This window comes from Myiozetetes cayanensis, unplaced genomic scaffold (assembly GCF_022539395.1).
Source record: "Myiozetetes cayanensis isolate MyiCay16 unplaced genomic scaffold, myiCay2020 scf6-25, whole genome shotgun sequence".
In the NCBI taxonomy this organism is placed as follows: domain Eukaryota; kingdom Metazoa; phylum Chordata; class Aves; order Passeriformes; family Tyrannidae; genus Myiozetetes; species Myiozetetes cayanensis.
In genome coordinates, this window is record NW_026087853.1 from 58,114,574 (window position 1) to 58,133,945 (window position 19,372).

Sequence of the window (19,372 nt, forward strand, 5' to 3'; positions counted from 1 at the left end):
TTTCTTCATTATTCTGCAGTTATTTTCATGTGAAAATTAATTTCAATGCTGTTTTAATACTCAGAAATAACTGTGCATAAAAAATACAAAATACTGTCCAGCAAACACTACTTGGGATTTTTTTTCCATCAAAACTTCAACAGATTACCAGTAATAATGGCTTGTTGAAATGTCTTGCCTGTGTCACTATTCATTAGGTATTTGCTTGTCTCTATCAATTGAAACCAAAAGCACCTAAACCAGAAAATTCTGCTTTTGCTGTACGTGTAGGGTACATTCAGATCCTGCCCCTTACACAGCCCTGAGAAAAGTAAAGCTGAATACATGATTTTTCAGTTCTTCTCACAGCAACTCAAAAAGGAAACAAAAGAGAGCAGAGGGGGGGCTGGTTTGAGATAACTAGTTAAAAACAAAAATGCAATCCATCTCTGAGGAACGTAATTACTCTCAAGAAACTTCTCTGTCCCCTTTCAGTGATGGTTCATATGTTGATTTCCACCATGGGTGATTCCCAATAACAGGTCCTTCCAGAAGCACAACTCCTTGGAGCAGGAGTCAAGAATCACTTGACAAAACAGAACTACATAACTACAGTGACGAGTGATGCACTATTTCTAGATATATTCTTGAGTTTGTAGTGCCTGATTAGTAAGAGAAGCTCCTGTAAGTCAGTGCTATAAATGGCTGTCCTGATAATATCCCAAATGGGAACATCCATACCATGGCTTGAGAAACAGTCTGACTCAGAAGTGGCCTGTGGTAAGATCATATCTACTTCCAGCTGTCCTCTGGTGTTACAACCTTATCTCCTGCTTGAAGTGAAAGTCAGATCTCCTGGCTTCATCTGCTGATTAAAATGACAGTCCTGCACAGGGCAGTTCTGTCAGAGGAAATTCAGCAGATGAGAAACAATCCATAAAGACATTATTCTTATAGCAGCAATTACCACAGTCAGGAAGTCCACACAGACCAAGATGCGGGGAGAGGCTGGGGTCAGTGCAAGTGGCTAACAGAAAGGTCACAAAATCACAGAACATGCCGAGTTGGAAGGCACCCACAAGGATTATCGAGTCTGACTCTTAGCCCTGCACGGAGGACATCCACAGGAGTCACACCCTGTGCCTGAGAGTATCATCCAAACGCTTCTTGAACTCTGTCAGGCTTGGTGCTGTGACCACTTCGCTGGAGAAGCCTGTCCCAGTGCCCAACCACCCTCTGGGTGAAGAATCCTTTTCTAATATCAAACCTAAACCTCCCCTGACACAACTTCAGGCCATTCCCTCTGGTCCTGTCACTTGAGGCTTCCCCTCAAGGCCCTTCACCATCTTTGTTGCCCTCCTTTGGATGCTTTCTAACAGCTTAATATCTTTCTTATATTATGGTGACCAAAACTGCACACGATATTCAAGGTGAGGCTGCCCCAGTGCAGAGTAGATCACAGAAGAACAGACACAACTGAATACAAATCTCACTGGTGGGAGTGGTCACTGGGGCAGTGCCTTAGGAGGCCTTTGAAAAATTATAGTTGTGTAGCAACTAAGCACTGCAAACCTCTCTGTCAGGGCTTTATGCTCATGGAAGGATGCATCATACAGCTGATCATGAGGCTGAGGTGGACAGCAAGTGATTGAAGAAAATCAGGATGTGGGATGACAGACCAGGAGAAATTCTGATGACTGAACTTGGTCCATGTGTCCGAAGAGATCCTCCTGTGTAAGTACTTTCAGCTAGAGGTATCCTTACAATCCCAGACCTCACAAACCAGGGATGAACAAGGTTACTTTACACTAAAGCAATCCAGTGTCATGCTGGATGAGACAAGTTCCATGAGAGTAATATGAAAGAAAAAGCAATATTATATGGCTTTTTGGTCTGGGACTTCCAAATAGTCTCAACCTTGTCAGGGAAAGAAGACTTCTTAAAGCTACATCCCAGGCTTACCTTGCAGTTTTCAGAGAAAGCGGACCAAAGAAAAATCAAGCATCCTGATCAGAAACACGTCTGCAAAGTCTCTTCAGTAAAGACCAGCACTGACACAAAACAACTGACGTGATTGGGATGATATTTTTCAGTTGTATGAGTCCGTGCTCATCATTCTGAGGACATCATTATGGATTTCCACTGATCACTGCATGAAGTGGAATGACTGTGGAGATGATATATTAGGATGAAGCACCCAAAGGCAAACACGTTGAATGCAACAGAATCAGAAGGTATGGTCATTTCCTGACCAGGTCTTGTATCATTCTGAGGTAAAATAAATACACCGTGATCAGATGACTAATGATCCTGGGTTATTAGGTCATGAGAAAGAGCCATCACAGCAAAGAGAATAATGAATTACAACTGCTCAGGGCAGCAGTGGAAGTTGAAACACTATCCCTTGGCAAACACTGAGGGGGTCCCTGCCATCATTAGAAAGGGAACAGTTGTAAAGGAGGAAGACTGACAGGGTACTCCACAGCTAGGTCTGAGAAGGGTACATACTCAGTCTAGAATAACAGAAGCTAAATATATTGTCACTTGGATAATGCAAAAGTGCCTTCTGAAACCAGAAAGCAGTTCTCAAGACAACAGGCATAGCAAGCAGCATGTTTAGTCTGGCAGCAATTAATTCAGCAATGAGTTGCAGTGAGAACTGACTTGCCTCACTTGACTATAAAGTATGGAGGAAGGATTTTTTGTACAGCAGCCATTCAGGAACGAGTCAGGCAGGTAAACTCCTGAGTTAAAAAAAGCTGTTCCGTTTCTAAGTCACCAGAACCTCTCTTAACACAGTGGAGGGAAAAAGAGGGGGAAAGACCACCATTTAACTTTAATTGGGAGACTTCCTACTGGCATCTGTCTACATTCAAAAGTCCAGAGGACTGACAGCAGGATTTCCTAATATTAGAAATGTCCATATAACCTGGAGAAAGTTGAGCCTCAGCCTTTATCATCACCTTCACTCATCCTTCTCACCTCTTCCCCCACCACCCCAAATCACTTGGGAAAACACATCACAAGAAAAGACTCTCAAGCACAGACGTAATTCCATATGTCTACAGCCTAGTCATTGTAGGCTAGTAGCTGACAGTTCCCGTTTGGAGAGAAGTGTAGGAATAAACACATTTCCCCAGAATAACCCTTCCTTTTAAAGCCCTGTGTCATCATGGGGGTAGCACAGATGTCCAGATCCATAGTTATCATAGCAAGGATTGCAGGCAGTGATAGCTGAAGTCCGGATCAGCAGGGAATACCTGATAAACACTTTCTAACCTGATGTAAAGTGGAAGTGCAAAGAACAAACTCTTGTTCTGAGGTCCCACTGATTGGAACTGACATGCTGAAGGTTTCCTGATGCTGCAGAATGGCAAATCACTACATCAGAGGTAATTCTTGGAGCATCAAAGGACAGTGATAGGAGCTGATGGGATAAGAGTGCTGATCTTTTTCGGCAGAGATACAAAGAATCCGGAGTCATTGATGAGTGCCTTAGATGAAGGCTGGGAAAATAACAGGCTACCTAAAGGGAAATCTAGGAAGGAAAGCCTGATGACAACACTAGGAATGAAGAAAGAGATACTGAATAGATGTTCAGATGAACCTGAAGCCTATACAGAGATAGAGTTATAACCCATGACAGCTGCCATATGGCAACTGTGAAGCATCTGACTGTTGCCAGAGGGGTTAAATGTCTTCCCTAAAATTTCATGGCCTAGGTGTCACCATCTGAAGAAAGACTATCTGAGAGTGGAATAACAATGAGTTAGGCAGATTACCTGGGCTGGAGAAAAGGGATATTTGAAATAAATCCCTTTAGAGTCACTGAGATAGATATGTCCTCTTAAACACTGCCTGGGGAAGAACATGCAGCTTTTACTGATTGACAAAACAGAGTTAACAGGATCTGCACTTCCAAGATCCAGACTTTGGCTCTGAATGAAACAATTGCAAATGCAAAACTGGCTTCAAGACTGGAAGCAAGACATGAAAAGAGAACCCTCGTAAAGCTTCAAGTGATCCTAAGCCTCAAAAGGCCTAGAATGGGACTCTGAACACTGATGTGTCTGAAGAGAAGACTGGAGTCTCCAAGGCAGAAAGGGACAGTGTTTCCAGTGTAATTTCCTCTCTTGAGGATTTCTTTGTTAAGTGCCAGTGCCAAATTCCAGGAAAAAAATTCTCTAATGAGTCTCTTTGGAGGCTTCTTAGAACGGGGAAATCTTGCAGTTTAATCCAAGAAACAGAATAAACTAATAGATACCATTCTTTAACAGGAGATTTAATCAGGCAGTTCTGATATTTCACTATGACGTAGTTTGGCTCTGTGTGCATTGGCAGTCTGCAAGGCAGGGCAGAAGTTACCCTTGAGATAACCTGCCTGTGATAAGCCTTGGATCTGAAAAGGTGTCTGGAGTTTTAGCTGACCTATCTCAAGAGACATACTTCCTATTCTTGGTTTTAGGGTTTGTAGAGGGTTTCTTTGGTTTGTGTTTTGGCTGTGTCTTCTGAAAAACAGAACTTGAATCATCAACAAATTAAATATTTGTTTAGGCATAACCCTTTCCAAAAAACATAAGCTCTTACTGTGACACAATAATCATTTGAAGTCATTCTCAGGAAAAAACATTTCCCCAGAAAACATAAAAATAAAGAGAATAAATAAGATTAGATATAAACAACAAAAAAAAAAAAGCATTAATTATTACATGGCCAGAAGCTAGGTGATCTTTTCCATAGCCAAACAGAGAGACAGGGAAAGGGCAAAGAATAAGAAATGTCAGAACAGAAATTAAAGCCAAATTAATGAAAATTAAAAATAATAAAAGAAGTTTTAGAAGTGATGGTAATAACAGAGCAAGAAAGCCTTTAGAACAGGCACTCCAGCATACTTAAAATTAAGGTGGCTGAGAGGGATGTAGTGTTACACAATTAGTCTTCCACCAGCATGAGTATTCCCCATATCAAAGAGGGGCTGAAAGAAAGAGGTCCAAGGGTCTGAATCTTTAGCACAAAGGTACATATAGGCAAGTTTTTGGGAGAGTCTGAGCCACATATTTCTCAGGGGGCTTTCAGAGAAAGCCTCTTGGCTCCTTCCCTGTCACACCATAAACCAGGAAGCTCCATGAAAACCAGCAGAGTTGAGATAAGCAAGTTGACACCAGAAGGGCGAGCCCGGGCTAAGAAGCTGAACCCCCTTTTTTTTATTCAGTAGTGACCTAAGCTGTGTTGCAAGCAGGCACAATTCAATGTTTGTTTCCTCTTTGCTGGTTCAAAGTTCCTCTCTAATAAAATAATAACAGAATAGTAATCTGAATTTTTTTTGTGTTTTCTGATTTTGGCGGTGAAGTGTCATGGTTTGGATCATTAATTCTAAATGGCACAGCAGGTGTGCACACTGTGAGTTGAGGGAGTTCCCAAGGTGTAACAAACCAAAGTTTGGGTGAAAAACTGGAAAACGTTACAATGCAAAAAATTTTGCCTTGCTCACAACACAAGCTGAAACCAGAAAAATAAATATAAAGGAAGAATGCAAAAAAAACCCCAAACAAACCAACAAACCTACGTGGCTGGACTCTAGTTTGCTTTTTCTACAGCCTCATCAGTAGCAAATAATGACTATCAGAGCTCTTTCTGTTCTGCTAGTTCTTCATCACTCTCTTAAATTATCTTTTACTGTCTGAAGCAAGGCATAACTATCCCCTGAGACCATTTTTCAACTGAAACCTCGCCAACAAGTGGTTCAGGTTGAGGTTTCTCCAGTGTGCCAGAGATATTTCTATTTAATCTCATACAAAGGGTTCACATTTTCCGGTCAAAGCTAGAACTGGCAGTGGCAAACACCTTTTGGGGTTCTTTTGTTTGGTTTGGGGCTTTTTTTAAATGTCATATTTAATCCCTGAATGTCATGGTATGGAACCTGCAGTTCCAGAAAAATGAGTGAAAATTTTCACCAAGGTTAATAAATTCCACTCTGCAGGAAAAGTGAACTAGAGCTTGATTAACTATTATAAAATATACAGATTTTTTTATGCCTTGAATAATATTTGCAATGATTCTTATAGAAAGAACATTCAGGATTACTCTTGCAAATACAAAAGAACTTTAGTTTTACAGACTCAGAATTCGTGTCCACCTGCTCAGTCTCCAAATTACATACCTGGCATGTTCTGATTCTTTCATATTTAACTTACTCCTGTAATTATAGCTTTGGATCATTACTTCCATATGCTTTCATGCAGTAAGATGACAGAGTCTGTCTCAGTGGTGAGATGCTGGGAAAGGGAATGTAGAGAATGCAAACAGGAGCAAAACACTTGTAAGTTCTGAACACTTGTTAAACAAAACTACATCACTTCATGCACCTCAGAATAAGCTGTTTACTAAGTAACCTGGCCAGTCTATATTGGGATACAAGGTTAAAAAACCAAACATACAGGCCAAATGCGACATCAGTATTATATGGGTACATCTTAACTTTTAATGTAAAAAGCTTAATAAGTAATTGCAGTCATTAATTCTTTGAAAAACTATTTAAAAACCTTTGCTGATAAATACAAGAAATAAATCCTTTGACATGGCTAAAAGCCTTTTGAGACTGCATCTTTCAAAATACACTGCATCAACTGCTTAAGAAGATGTAAGACTCCCATAAAATGCAGAGAAACACAGCATTTGAGGAACTGCTTTTCTAAGAGGTTGTAAAAATACCTTTTAATCTCAGTGTCTATGCCTTGCTAAGCACATCAGTCAGCTAAACAGCATCAAATGAACAGGTTGTGGTGGACACATATTCAAAAACAAAGGCAATGTTTGGGCCATTGTCTCAGGGTAAACCTTGAAACGGAGGACTTCTGATAAAAGACCCCTTACCTTACTGAGCTCACTATTAACTCCAATTTTCCTCAAATGTTTTCTTCTGTAGCACACATCTCTAGCTTTTATAAAAGCCACACCTTTAATGAAACCTTCACCCTTTCTACTGCTCCACCTGCTCAGGCTCCTGCATTGGTTTTGAACCAGCGGGTCGTTAAATTCAGTGGCCTAAACTAAGAATTTCTTGAGTCATTCTAGAGCTAAACAAGTCAAAAGGACACCCCCAGGAACACTGATATGATGAAGGCATTTAACACTAAACTATTACAAACGTAGTTTACACGGCATAAGAATCTAACAACTGATTATGCCAAGGCAATACAAAGAAGTGCCTAACTCTGAGTCTTCGTGACTCAGTTTACCAGGTCATGTTTTCACAAAATATTTCATATTGAGTGTTTAATTATCGAACGTGTTCACAAAGCACCGATTTTGGGGAGAATTAACAGCACTTCGAAGGACAGAATTGTAGTTCAGGACTTCCTTGATAAATTGGATGAAGCTCCACACTTAATAGGAACAAAACCTCATGACAGCAATACCTGCAGGAAAGGATTTAGGACTTTTATCAGGCACCTCCTGTACAATACTCAGATGCTCCTGCAATAAAGGTAAGTTGCACACTCTTACAAGATTCTGCATAAAGACAATGGCACTCCAAAGGATTACTGTATCTTAATTCCATATGATTTTATGCTGAGAGTCCAGACTGCCTACTGTGTAAAATTCCGAGGAACACAAGACTGAAATGTCAGCTTAACTGCAGAAATAGCAAAACTGAAAGAAGATGCCCTACAATGAAAATGTAGAAATATTAATAAGGAAAAGATAAGGAGTGTGTGTAATCGGAAGGAGAATAAAGGAAACTTCAGAATATCTGCTTCATAAGATATGAAGATAAACCTTAATTTAGGAAGACAATCTCATAAGAGAGCAATTTAACCACTATTAGTGAAGACTCGGTTTAGATGTCAGTAAGAGCTCTACAACGTTGTCCTTTAATTTTCTATAAAATATAATATATTGAAGAGTTTAAACAGGCCACTTTGAGAGATGAATTTGTTGTTGTTGTTGTTGAACACTTCAGAAGAGATTCACAAAACATCCACCAAGAATTTTCCTGGAATATTTATCCTTCCTCAGAGAACAAGGAAGACAGATGAGGTGAAGTTCAGCACTAAGTCTCCATCATTGTACATTATTTATCAAACTGAATCTATTACACTGCATACAGATGTTGATTAAAATGGCCTGTATAGGTAGTGTTGTATAGTCAACCAGTGCCTGATTGTTGCCCTTGAGTATAATTTGCCTTCCAAACGATTTGCAGACTGTTGCTAAACATCACAAAAGAGAAAGATCAGCGGTCTGCATGGCAACAGTTGGGAATGGCTTGTGTAAAGAGGCCAGTGGGACAGGATACCCAAAGCTTCCAGAGTGCCTCACTGCACCCCCGAGTTGTACAATTACCACTGGCATAAGTAAGAGCTATATCATTACACCCCCCAGACTTCTGTGACTGAGTTTGGCATCTTGAATTCCCCAGCCATATTTAATTTAGCTATTTAACGTGTGTTTGAGTGTTTGTGAGAGACGATGTGATTTATTTCAAAGCTGAATTGTGCCCTGTGTGTACTACAGGGACACAGAAAAAGAAGTTTGGCTGCATTAAATAAACAAATAACAGTAAAATCAGATTTTAAAGCCTCAGTTGCCTCATAGTAAAACAAATTTAGAATGGTGGAGTCCAAACTACACTTCTCTAAATGCCTCTACTTGATGGCAAGTATCGAGTTAACCAAAAACGGTACAGAAAACAAATACCTGTCCCACCCAAAATTTTAACAGCTGTGGTATTTATGGGATCAAGACCCTGCAGCTTGATGATTAATGAAGATTGACCATACCTGCTGACTTGCAGAGTCACACAAGAGCAAATGAGCCATGAGGAGGTTGTAAAAGGCAGAGCAGAGCCCCTGCAGGTCCAGCCTGCGGCACAACCTGCTGCAGCTCGGCTGTGATCCCTGCGAACGAGGTTTTCCCAGCCTAAGCCTGCTGTGTCTGCCTCAAAAACTCAAGTGATAGTCTTTATTTAACACCTTGCTGCTCTAGCACATGCTCCTCTACAGCACTTTGAGGCTCTACAGCCCTGATCAGCTGAACACTCAAAAATAGCTGTGCAAAACAGAAGCCAGGGCTCCGATGGGATCCTGCCCTCAGGACAGACTGTGGATTCTGGTTTTCCCTGTGAAAGACTTTGTAACTCACACTTCACAGTTTGGGGAGCAGCACTCACAGGCTTGAAAAATCAGGTGTTTCACAGTCCCTAAGTCACGGAGGGAAAGCATATGTTTTACTTGGTCAACTTTCATTTCGAAGCACTTGCTTCATACAGCGCTCAGTTTTGACCATTATTTTAACAGCACATATTTCTCCTCGTGGAGGCAGAGGGTTATATCTGTAGTCCAGAAGCAGCATTTAGTCTCTTGTCACTATTAAGGAGTTTCCACTGCGTTCTATTCCACCTGGGTAACTCATTGAGTAACATATGCTCCACCTGAGCACAGGAGAAACATAAGTGCAAGTGGCATGCAATTTACTGTACACACAGTTTTTTTCCTTACTCTGTACAGCTGTCTAGCCATCCTTGGGATCTTCACTTTATAACAGAAACACAGTGCAAACCCTTGAACTAAATCTCTTTTTCTTCTAATTACTAGCACCTAGCTAGTAATACAAGGGACATAATTATTTATCTCTGCAAGCATTCTTTGGATACTTAAATAAGAATCTTACATCTGTATCCACAAAGGGAGAACAAGCAGACGCCATCTGAATAAACTTCCGTTAATTGTGCTAATGTGGGATGAGCACAGCGAGGACTATTTGTGCCACAGACACGCAAATTTACTTATGCATAAACTTTGAAACTCCCACCTGCAAAACTAGAACACCAAGTTCAGGTTGCAATCCATACAATAAAGCTAATTAAACAACCTTCCCTCAGCTGAGATCCACTGGGGTTTTTTTTCAATCTAAGTAGAACTTCCATTTGCTTCCCACTCTGATAACTTCAAATTCCTCTGTTAGTTCAGCAAAGCTTAGAGAGTTTTTCACTGTGAATCAAACATAAAGGCAAAACTCAGGCCAATTTTTTTCCCATTTGCCACAGCCATAGAGACATTAACAACTGAAATGAGGGAATTAATGGTGACAAGTTTCTTTTAAAATAGATGAAGCACCACCATTTCTACTTCTTAATAGTAGCTGATCCTTCAGTACTCTCTTATTTTTTTAAAAACCCCAACTTTATTAAGAAGGCCATATGAAGAATATTTCTCCCAAATAATATTAAGAAATTATTTCATTTTAAGGAAGATGGAGTTATTCCAACATCAAATAAGTTCTTGCTTATTCTAGATTTTCTTATGAAATGTATGAAAACCAGGCAGAGGCCTCTAAGCAAACTCAAAAGGAAAAGAGGGCAATTAGTTGAGTTTGTGCACCTTATCTGCTATATAAAAACACAGAAGTTGTTTCAGGAATTCACGTTGATTTCTGTCTCCTTGTAGGTCACCTAAGTTATAACTTTTGAGTATTTCCCTTGAAAATCTAGGAATGCTTCTCTGAAGCAAGTGAAATCTATCTAAAAATCATTATTAAAATTAATATCAATACCTATCCTGTAAATTATAATCAGTATCATCCAACAATATTTCTAAGCTTGGAAAGTCAAATAGCAAGCAATACCCCATCTGAGAATCAAACCTACCTACAGAAGTTCCACATTCTTTAATAAAAATTATGTATATTCTCAATTTCCAGAATCCCCTTCATGAAGGAGCTGAAAATACCATTTTGTGAATCATCACTCTGGATTCTAAACCTTTTAATAATGATAAACATTTTATCCCACTGACTGTGTTCATTAAGTAAAGTACTACTGAGCATAAATAAAACAACAGAATCTAATTTATGACTGATAAAAACAGTCATTTACAGCTGTGGCAAACGCTTCTCAGAGTCATATTCTGCACCTCAGTGAACAAAAATATCAAGGCAAAGAAATACAAAAAGCAAAACGTGAATAGAACAATTCTCATATTCACTTTGCATAACAATTTCAGGTGTCCCAGGCTCCAGTTCAAATAACTGATGCTCATTTGTAACTGCAAGAGTGAGGAAAGGCAAGCTGAAGTCGAGGTGCAATAGCCCTGATCCCTTGAACAGGTAGCATGGAATATAAAGCATGCCATGCTGTCCTCATGTCAACACCCACAAATATTTTTGCTTACTTTAGCACAGAGTCTGCATTCTGTTGTGCATATCAAACCTCCCCTTGAGCCAAGCATGCAGTAGGGAAAACTCCAAGAGAGGTAGGACAGGGAAAGTTCTCTCACCTGGAAAGTTCCTGCGTGGTCTTCCTCTTTGTCACCTTCTTTTCCCTCCTTGAGGGCGATCAACGTGAAGCCACGAAAGTAAGCAGGGGTGGCAGCAGAAAGTGTCACTGGGTTACAATGGACAGAGAAATAATGAAAACACAATATTAATTAGGAAATCAGCCACTTGCACATCATTTTGCAGCTTGAAAGGTGCGTGGTTTAAGTTGGTATCAACCAAAGCTGGAGCACTTAACAAAGTGGAGCCAAGCCAACCAGAACACAAAATGTTCAGTCCAGGTTTCCAAGTAAACTGAAAAACGCTGGCATGATGTGAAATAACCCCAGATCTTTTTGTTTTTTTAAAGCAGATTGATAATCTACTCAGATCTACAGAGGGTTATTTTATGGTTGGTTTGGGGGTGGGGACAAGCGTGTTAGGTTTTGGGTTTATTTTTGTTTTAAATGTGAGGGAGCATTTCCTAAATATTTAAATTCATCTTTTGCCCTGCTCTGAGCACAGACAAGGATCCAGGCATTTTAGTACACAGAAAGCCTCTCTATCTATAATGGGAGATGACCACATTGCCTGCTTCAGCTCAGCTACACTCAGCACAGCACTCCAGCTGGTGGAAATGGGGCATCTTAAACTATCCTTCTTTCGCTTTATCCTCAGGGCAAAACAGGATGCAAAGCCAAACTCATGGCTAAAGCTGACCTCTGAAGATTGTGGTGCCAGCTCTGATCCCCAAACCAGCCCACACATCAGCAAACACACTCTTCACACACTTGTCCTGACCGGTAAGGCAGCATTACATCCACCAGGAGAGAACAGATAAAGTCATGCTGACTAATCTGATTTTATCGTGCTCAGCATCAGAATTAAATCCCTCATTTTTCTGCTAGTGCAAGATATCCTTGTACAACTTTTCTGTTTACCATCAGCAGCACCCAAGCACCAACCAGCAACACTTGAGTTCCGTCAGCTGAGGCTCTTCTGAACACTTTCAGAAAGACATAATGAGGCAGAACTTTTGAAATGGCCAAACCCTTTTCAACAACTCATGAGAATCCTTTTCTGAATCAGGGGTAAATTTTAGGGGGAAATTCTTTTTGAACGAAAGGAAAAGAGACAGAAAATTGAACTATGAATACTTTTAAGTAGCTTTTTTTTTTTTTTTACTTTAAGCATGTTGAAGACAGTTTTGCTTGTGGTAATTATTGTCACACTCTCCAGCTCTGACTGGCACAATTAACACTGAAGACCACACACAGTTTTCATGAGCAAACTGCAACCACCAGTGCTGCTTCATTGAAGATTATCCAAAATAGACTCCCTCTCACACAGATAGGCCATGAGGGGATGAATCACCTTGCTAAAAATGATAAATAGCCCTTAAAATATATCTATTTCAAAATATACCCAGAGTTCATTTGGAACACAGCAAGAGAGCTTTGATCTAGAAATTCAGTAGTGGAAAAATATAAAATAGGCTATTTGGAAATTTCTAGCATTATGCAGCTGTGTTTGGGTCTAACAATCATGATTTTTGTACAAATATGATTTTTGTACAAATATGATTTATGTACAAATACATAACTTTTCTGGCTGTATATGTAGAAAAAAAGGATTGGAGAGACTCATTTCAATTTTTAACCTTTTGAGAGTGCCATGCTTAGACCTGTACACCTGAAAACACCAATGCAAATTCAGAGTAGTGATTGGCATAATCCTCAGCTCTCAGGATTTTCAACAGGTTTCATTCCATGGAATTTTATTATGAAGCTAAACATTATAATTTTGAGGGAGAAAGAAAAGCTCACATTTTATACAGAGAAACTGAGTAGTAGCATTCCACCATTAAAATTTCTGCTAACTTTACTAAATATTTCCCCAATTCATTAATTCATGATTATAATTAGCATGATTAGTCTAATTTTGCAAACTTCTGCAGGTCTACCCAAATGAAAACCCACAGCCAGCCTCTCAGTTGCAGTAGCTGAGAACAGAACACTGCTGAACCCAACAAGGGCAAACATATTACTCTTGCTTGAACACTAATTCTTAGAAATTAACTGCAATAAAGGCCTTATACATGCCACAAATTTTTCCATACCATTTGCAATTCAGAAGCCTGAATCACTAGGAGTAAAATGTGACACCAGAAATACTTAAATACGTATGCAAGCAAAGGGAGAATCCAGCTGTGAACTGACTCAACAGTTTTCATCCTTCTCCTCACAGATTTGCAGACCAAACCAAATAGTTTTCAAAATTCCAAACACTCTAAACAAACACATATCTATAAAACAGAGGAGATCTGAAACGCAACAGAAGCATCAAAAGAGAAAGAAAGAAAAAAGAGGAAGGTAATTTCAAAACCTGACTCATAGTTTTTGGATGCCTGGGGTTAGCAATACTCACGCTGTGGTTGCAGTCATTTAAAACACAGAATAAATCCACGCTTCCTCCAGCATGAGTGATCCCACCCTCCCCAGCCCGCACTGCTCACACAGCAGCCACATCCAGGCAGCTGTGCTCTCAGCTGGACTGGGGAACACAGCCAGCTGAACAGTCAAACAGGCCAACCCCAACTGGAGGGTTCAGCTGGGTCCAGTCCCCGAGCGGCCGCTCTGCAGGCCTGGGAGAGCTTCTGCCAGTGCCGGGGACACTCAGATACAAGTGAGGGGCCAGGAGGGTAAAGACACGCAGGAACAGAGAGGACTCGTGGGATTTTAGAGTCTGTGCAACCTCAGCTCAAGGATACCAAGAGGGATGTGTGCTTTAGTCACCCCTGGGTTAGGTCAGAGCACGGGTTAACACCTGAGCTGAGAAGGTTTCTGTGGATTGTTTTGAACTACCGGTGTGCTGAGAACATCACAGCACAAGGGTTTATTCTGAGCCCTCCTAAAGCAGAGCCTTGTTCTGGTGATGCTCCTGTAGTCACTGGCTCTGGCCTGAGTGTTTCAGCACAGCAGAGGCTCGCACTGCACAGGCAGCTGTGGGAAGCTGTCAGACCACATCTGGTTTTCACAAGAGAGTGGTCCTTTGTTGCAAAAGAGCTGAGAACTCTCCTTCTTGGGCTAAACTCTGCCATTTTAAACAACAGCTGAGTACTGCTCACATGTGTGTTCACACTAATTAATGTTCACTGAACAATATGAACTTCCTGTAAAGATCAGTTAGGATCAGCGCAATCTCAAAGTCAAGGATTTTACTTTAAAGGGAAGATTACGTATCAGCAGTTACTTTTGTCTGCTTCCATCCCCTCCAGCAAATATCCAATTACCTTACAAGCTGCACTTTGGCACACACCTTCAACATGCTCCTCTTTCCCCTGTGTCCCAAGCTAAAGGTGGGGTGATCAAAGCTATTGCTCCTTTGGTTTCAGGCAGGAAATCTGACTTCCCACATCCTACTCTACTGCACATCCTGTGCCGTGCATCGCACAAGTACCAACAAATACACTTTCAAAATCTACTTTTATCCATATTTTGTGAAACACGAGAATGGCTGAAAGAGTTACAGCATGAGCTCTTGTAAGCACTCGTGAGAAGTGTTTGCATGTTGAGTGGCAGAAAGAAATGGGAAGAAAAAGACTCCACATTCCTTAGGAGTCCCCAAACCAGTGCAATGAAGTGTGTCACATTAAGGGAGCCTTTCCTCAAAAACTGAGGAAGTGAACTGACCTGCAAATGGAAATTCCATTAAAAACAGAAACAGCATCAGCATAGAAGGAATGTCTAAGGATTAAAAGTGGTCAAATCTCCCTTTTTTTCTTCAAAACAACAACTTCATTATCCTATAGTGGAAAGTATGTCCACTGCATGTTAGCACGTGAAATGGACATACTACCGTCTTTACATTTTAATAGGATTAAACTTGCCTCACCTTTTCATGGAAACCTCATGCAATCATTAATCTAACTCAGCAATCAGTAAAGGAGGGAGTGAGTATTTGCAAGGATCATTAATTACCCTGTAACACTGCCTAAACTTAAGGCTCACTTGTGCCTTTGACCTTCAGTGGAAACAAGAGCACCCACATCAAGGTCAAAGTTAACCAGCAGGCAGGAGAGGGCCTCGACCCCACAAACCTGGCACTCACAGGAAGACCTGCCTCAGTGCATTTGTCTGCCTGCTTCACAAGGGGAGAGACAACAACCTCACAGCCTGAATGACCAGGCAGACAAGGCCACTTGCAGGCTGCAGCATCAGAAGTCCCAAACGAGGTGTCAGAAATCAGTCATGCCACTTCCCCTGCGAGACACCACAAAGACCACAGCCACTGCTGCTTTGTTAGACATGAGGGAGGAAAGGAGGATGGCTCCTTAGCCCTGCTGCTACCTCACTTTTAACCATCTGAGACAGGAAAATGTGCCCTCATTTACTGCTGCCGGTGTCTGCAGACCAGAGGAGGTGCACAACTACTCAGATGGGTTATTCAGTGCTCAGGGCCATTGTTCTCTATCACAGCCCCAGAGGTGGAAAACCAAGGCTTCACAGATCCATGCACAGAGATACACCCAGGATTTCCCCTTGGGGCAGGTAGGTTCTGATTGATCTAAAGGTGAATAACTGCAGGAGAGCCATAAAAACTTCCCCAAAGACAAATAGCAGCGGTGAACTCTGGTCTGATTCCCAAACTGCAAGAGTGCTGAGATATTTCCTCCAGCCATTGCAGACTGAGGGTCTTATGCAAGTGTCACATCAACCCATGAGCGAGACCATCATGAAGATGAATGGATGTCCCTCTGCTATCACACTTTGGGGAGTACAGCATTTGCATGTACAGTTAATTCCTGTGTTATCCACCTTGAAAATACTAGTTTATTCCAAGAGCCCACTAGGGAATGTGCCAAGGATCCAGACTGCATTAAATCAAGCAGGGGCCATGGAAACAAGGCACATTTGGCTCCAAGGCAGAGGAGGTTGTGCAAGTCTTTAGCCATGTTGCATAAATAGTAATTTGCAGATTAAAAAAAAACAACACAGACCTGTCATAACATCTAATTGTTTTAATCATTAGTTGGATTTTCCACCCCATATATAAAACAGTAATAGAGTTCCAGTTGTACTGCAGAAACTCCTTTGAAAATGAGCTCTTAAAACTTTCTGCATGCTGTTAGTTTTAACTACTGCCATAGATAATGTATGTCTTTCAGTAACATTTACTTCCAACCATTCAGGAAGCATCCTTAAAGTACAATCTTCACAGGCTAATGTGCTACCTGAATACTTCAGTCTAAACTATCAGAAATGTAGGCACATATTTTGTTCTACATTTTAACTTTTTTTCCATTAGCCATAATTTTCTCACTTCCAAGAAGCTATAATATCCTAATGTGATTTTATTAATTGAGTTCCTAATGCCAAGACCTAATATCTCCCGAAAATTAGTTCTGCTAATTCATCTGGGAGTTTCTTTCTTCCATTCTCTCCATGTAATAAAAACTTCCTTGTAGATGACTGAAAATACCCAGTAATGCTTTTACAGAAGTGAACTCCAAAACTTTTAAAGAACATTCAGATTTGTCACTATCAAGGAACTTGACACATCGTTATCCTGCTTAGTAGATGTATCAAACTGACATGCAACATGAAATCTTTCCGACTCAGGGTACTAATCCTCATGTTTGGAGCAGCTCACCAATTTGTGAGAAATGTTCATTTCCTCACACCACATTAAAATAAAAAAATTTTTTTTTGAGAAAAGACATCAAGTAAAACCATGCATAGTTACAGACTGATGTTCAAAACAGGTAAATCACTGCTGCAGATGTATTTTTCAACCTCTGAGAAAACACAATGATTATGTTGCATGCACACTTTTTTCTCCCTATCTATACTAAGATTCCCACACCTGTGCAATTAGAAAACATTGCTCTTTATCCTGAACCTAAGAAAGGTCGGAAGAAACACTCTGAATAATCTCCAAAATTTTTTTTTCCAAAGTGATGCCTACAAAGTACATCACTTATGGAACTTAAAAATGTCCAAATTCTTTTTAAAGTGTTTTTAAAATACAAGGTTAACAGTACATTACAAGAAGGTTTATTTCCAAAGGCATCATATAGTGAGGCAGGAAAAGTGACCCAAACCTGCCTTTGCCTATCAATTAAAAAAATACACTGAGATGTGCTTTGGACTTCATTTCAAGGATTGTATATGACATGCTCAAGGAAGAAGGAATGCCTCCATCTCTTATTTACAGTGGTCATTAGCACTGTCTCTGCCTCTTTCCTGTTTGAACCATCTGTTCATCTACCCAGAAAAAAAAAAAAAAAAAAAAAAGAGGGTGGGATAAATGCAAGTGGAAAATGTGGGAAGTTGGCAGCATGCTGCATCACTGTTTGCCCATATGCTAACTCATTATATTAACATTCATATTTCAGGGCAAGAACGATTAGCTCCGAGTTTCCTCTCCTTCCTGCCCAGTGCTAAAGCTTCTCCTGTGCACTGTGCTACGTTTGAAGGGATAGGAAGAAATCCCACAGAAGTAGGTAAACGGGGGAAGAGTGCCGTCTGTGTCACAGCAACTTGTGATCTCGTGCTGGGGCTGAGCCGGCAGAGAGGAATCGTAAAGAGAAGGAAATTCCTCTTAATGAGGAATGCTTGGGAGTAAAGTGATACACTGAAACCCAACTCCCTCTCACTTGTCATGAAAGCATCCCCAATAAAGTAATGCGTGGGAGTATATTACCCTGTCTTAACCCACACAGTCACAAACACACACGCCAAGAGGGATCCAGAGATGACAGGCAGAGACACGTTACAGTTTCAGAGCCACTCATCCTGGCCATTATCGTTAGCACGGGATGTAGAGGATGTCCGACTTACCCCGGTAACTGTTTCCAGGCTTGTAAAATTCTGGATCGCCCTCCACCCTGAGGCTGAATTCATTGTACCCTTCCCTCCTGGTGCCTTGGGCTCGCAGGATCCGACTGCAATATCCCTCGGATTTCGCGGCTTTCTCCAAGGTTTCGTCGGAGAAACCCTTCGCCACCAAGGGGAAAGTCAGCGCCAGGAGCCGCAGGGCCAGCGGCTGCAGATGCGCTCCCATCCTCGGAGCAACTTTTTTTATCGCCGGGAGCGGGGCAGGGTGGGCGCCGGGCCGGGAGGCGGCGGGACGGGCAGGACAGGGCAGGACAAGGCAGGGCAGGACAAGGCAGGGCGGGCAGCGCCGTCTCGGGCAGCCCCAGCCGGCAGCGGCCCCCAGCGTGAGCCTGCCAGGTCGGATCGGAGGGACCGGCTCGGCGGCTGCCGGGGAGAAGAGGGGAGGGGAAAAGCAGGGAGGGGGCAGAGAGGGAGGGGAGGGGAAAGCAGGGGAGGGAAGTCTGATCTTGCCCAGATCCCGAAGCGAAGTGCTGTTTTGTCTCAGGGCGTGTGATTAGCGGCTCGGTGGTGTTTACTTAGCCGAGGGAATTCACAGGGTTTGGTGGGAGAGCGGAGCAGGGGACGCCGCTGTCTCCCAGACACCCAGCGCGGAGCTGCTGCCGCTAGAGCTGAGCCCACAGACCTGAAATTAATCACCCGCATTCCTGCCAAAGTCTATAGTTACCGTAGGGATAACAAGGCTCAAAGAATTTCCCGACACCCCTCCGCACCCCCATCTTTCTCCAAACCAGCAGACATGATAAACATCACCAACCGAATGAGCGCAGATGGACCAAGACAGCCGCCTGCTCGCTGCACGCCTGGCAAGCGAGGAGCATCGGCTGCAGCTTCTCGGGTACCACGGAGGGAAGATGGGGAGGTGGATGTGCCAGAAACACGAGATTCATTTCTACACGAGCCTGCAGCTGTGCACACCCAAGATGCAGCCCATGTAAGTGCACTCACAACAGCTGCGAACACAGTTCACCCCGGTGAATGTGGGAGGTCTGCTCCAACACCCGGAAAAACCCCAGCAGATGCAAATAGGAGAAAGCCAGGAGAGAGCAGGGCTCATTATTTTGCCTTTACACAGGGCACACTGAGGCGCAATGACACTGAATGACTTCTCTAAATCCACAAAAGAAGATTACAGCAGTGGTTTAAAAAGAAAAAGTGAACCTAGACCCCTGCGGTCCCTAACTGCAGGGTTTTAATCCCAAAATGCTGATCTTCTCTCTCCCCTTCCCTCCACTGCTTTGTAA

At 41.9% G+C, this 19,372-nt stretch overlaps 1 protein-coding gene across 1 annotated transcript in view; it reads right to left on the bottom strand.

Moving 5' to 3' along the window:
• Nucleotides 1–18,488, bottom strand: part of SPON1 (spondin 1) — a 177,989-nt gene extending 159,501 nt beyond the window's left edge. The window contains exons 1-2 of the mRNA XM_050335596.1: nt 18,075–18,488; nt 11,256–11,362 (exon numbers count right to left, since the gene is read on the bottom strand). Coding sequence (XP_050191553.1) covers nt 11,256–11,362; nt 18,075–18,297 — 330 coding nt within the window. The 5' untranslated portion in view covers nt 18,298–18,488. The remainder of the gene's footprint in view (nt 1–11,255; nt 11,363–18,074) is intronic.
• Nucleotides 18,489–19,372: the final 884 nt, after the last annotated feature.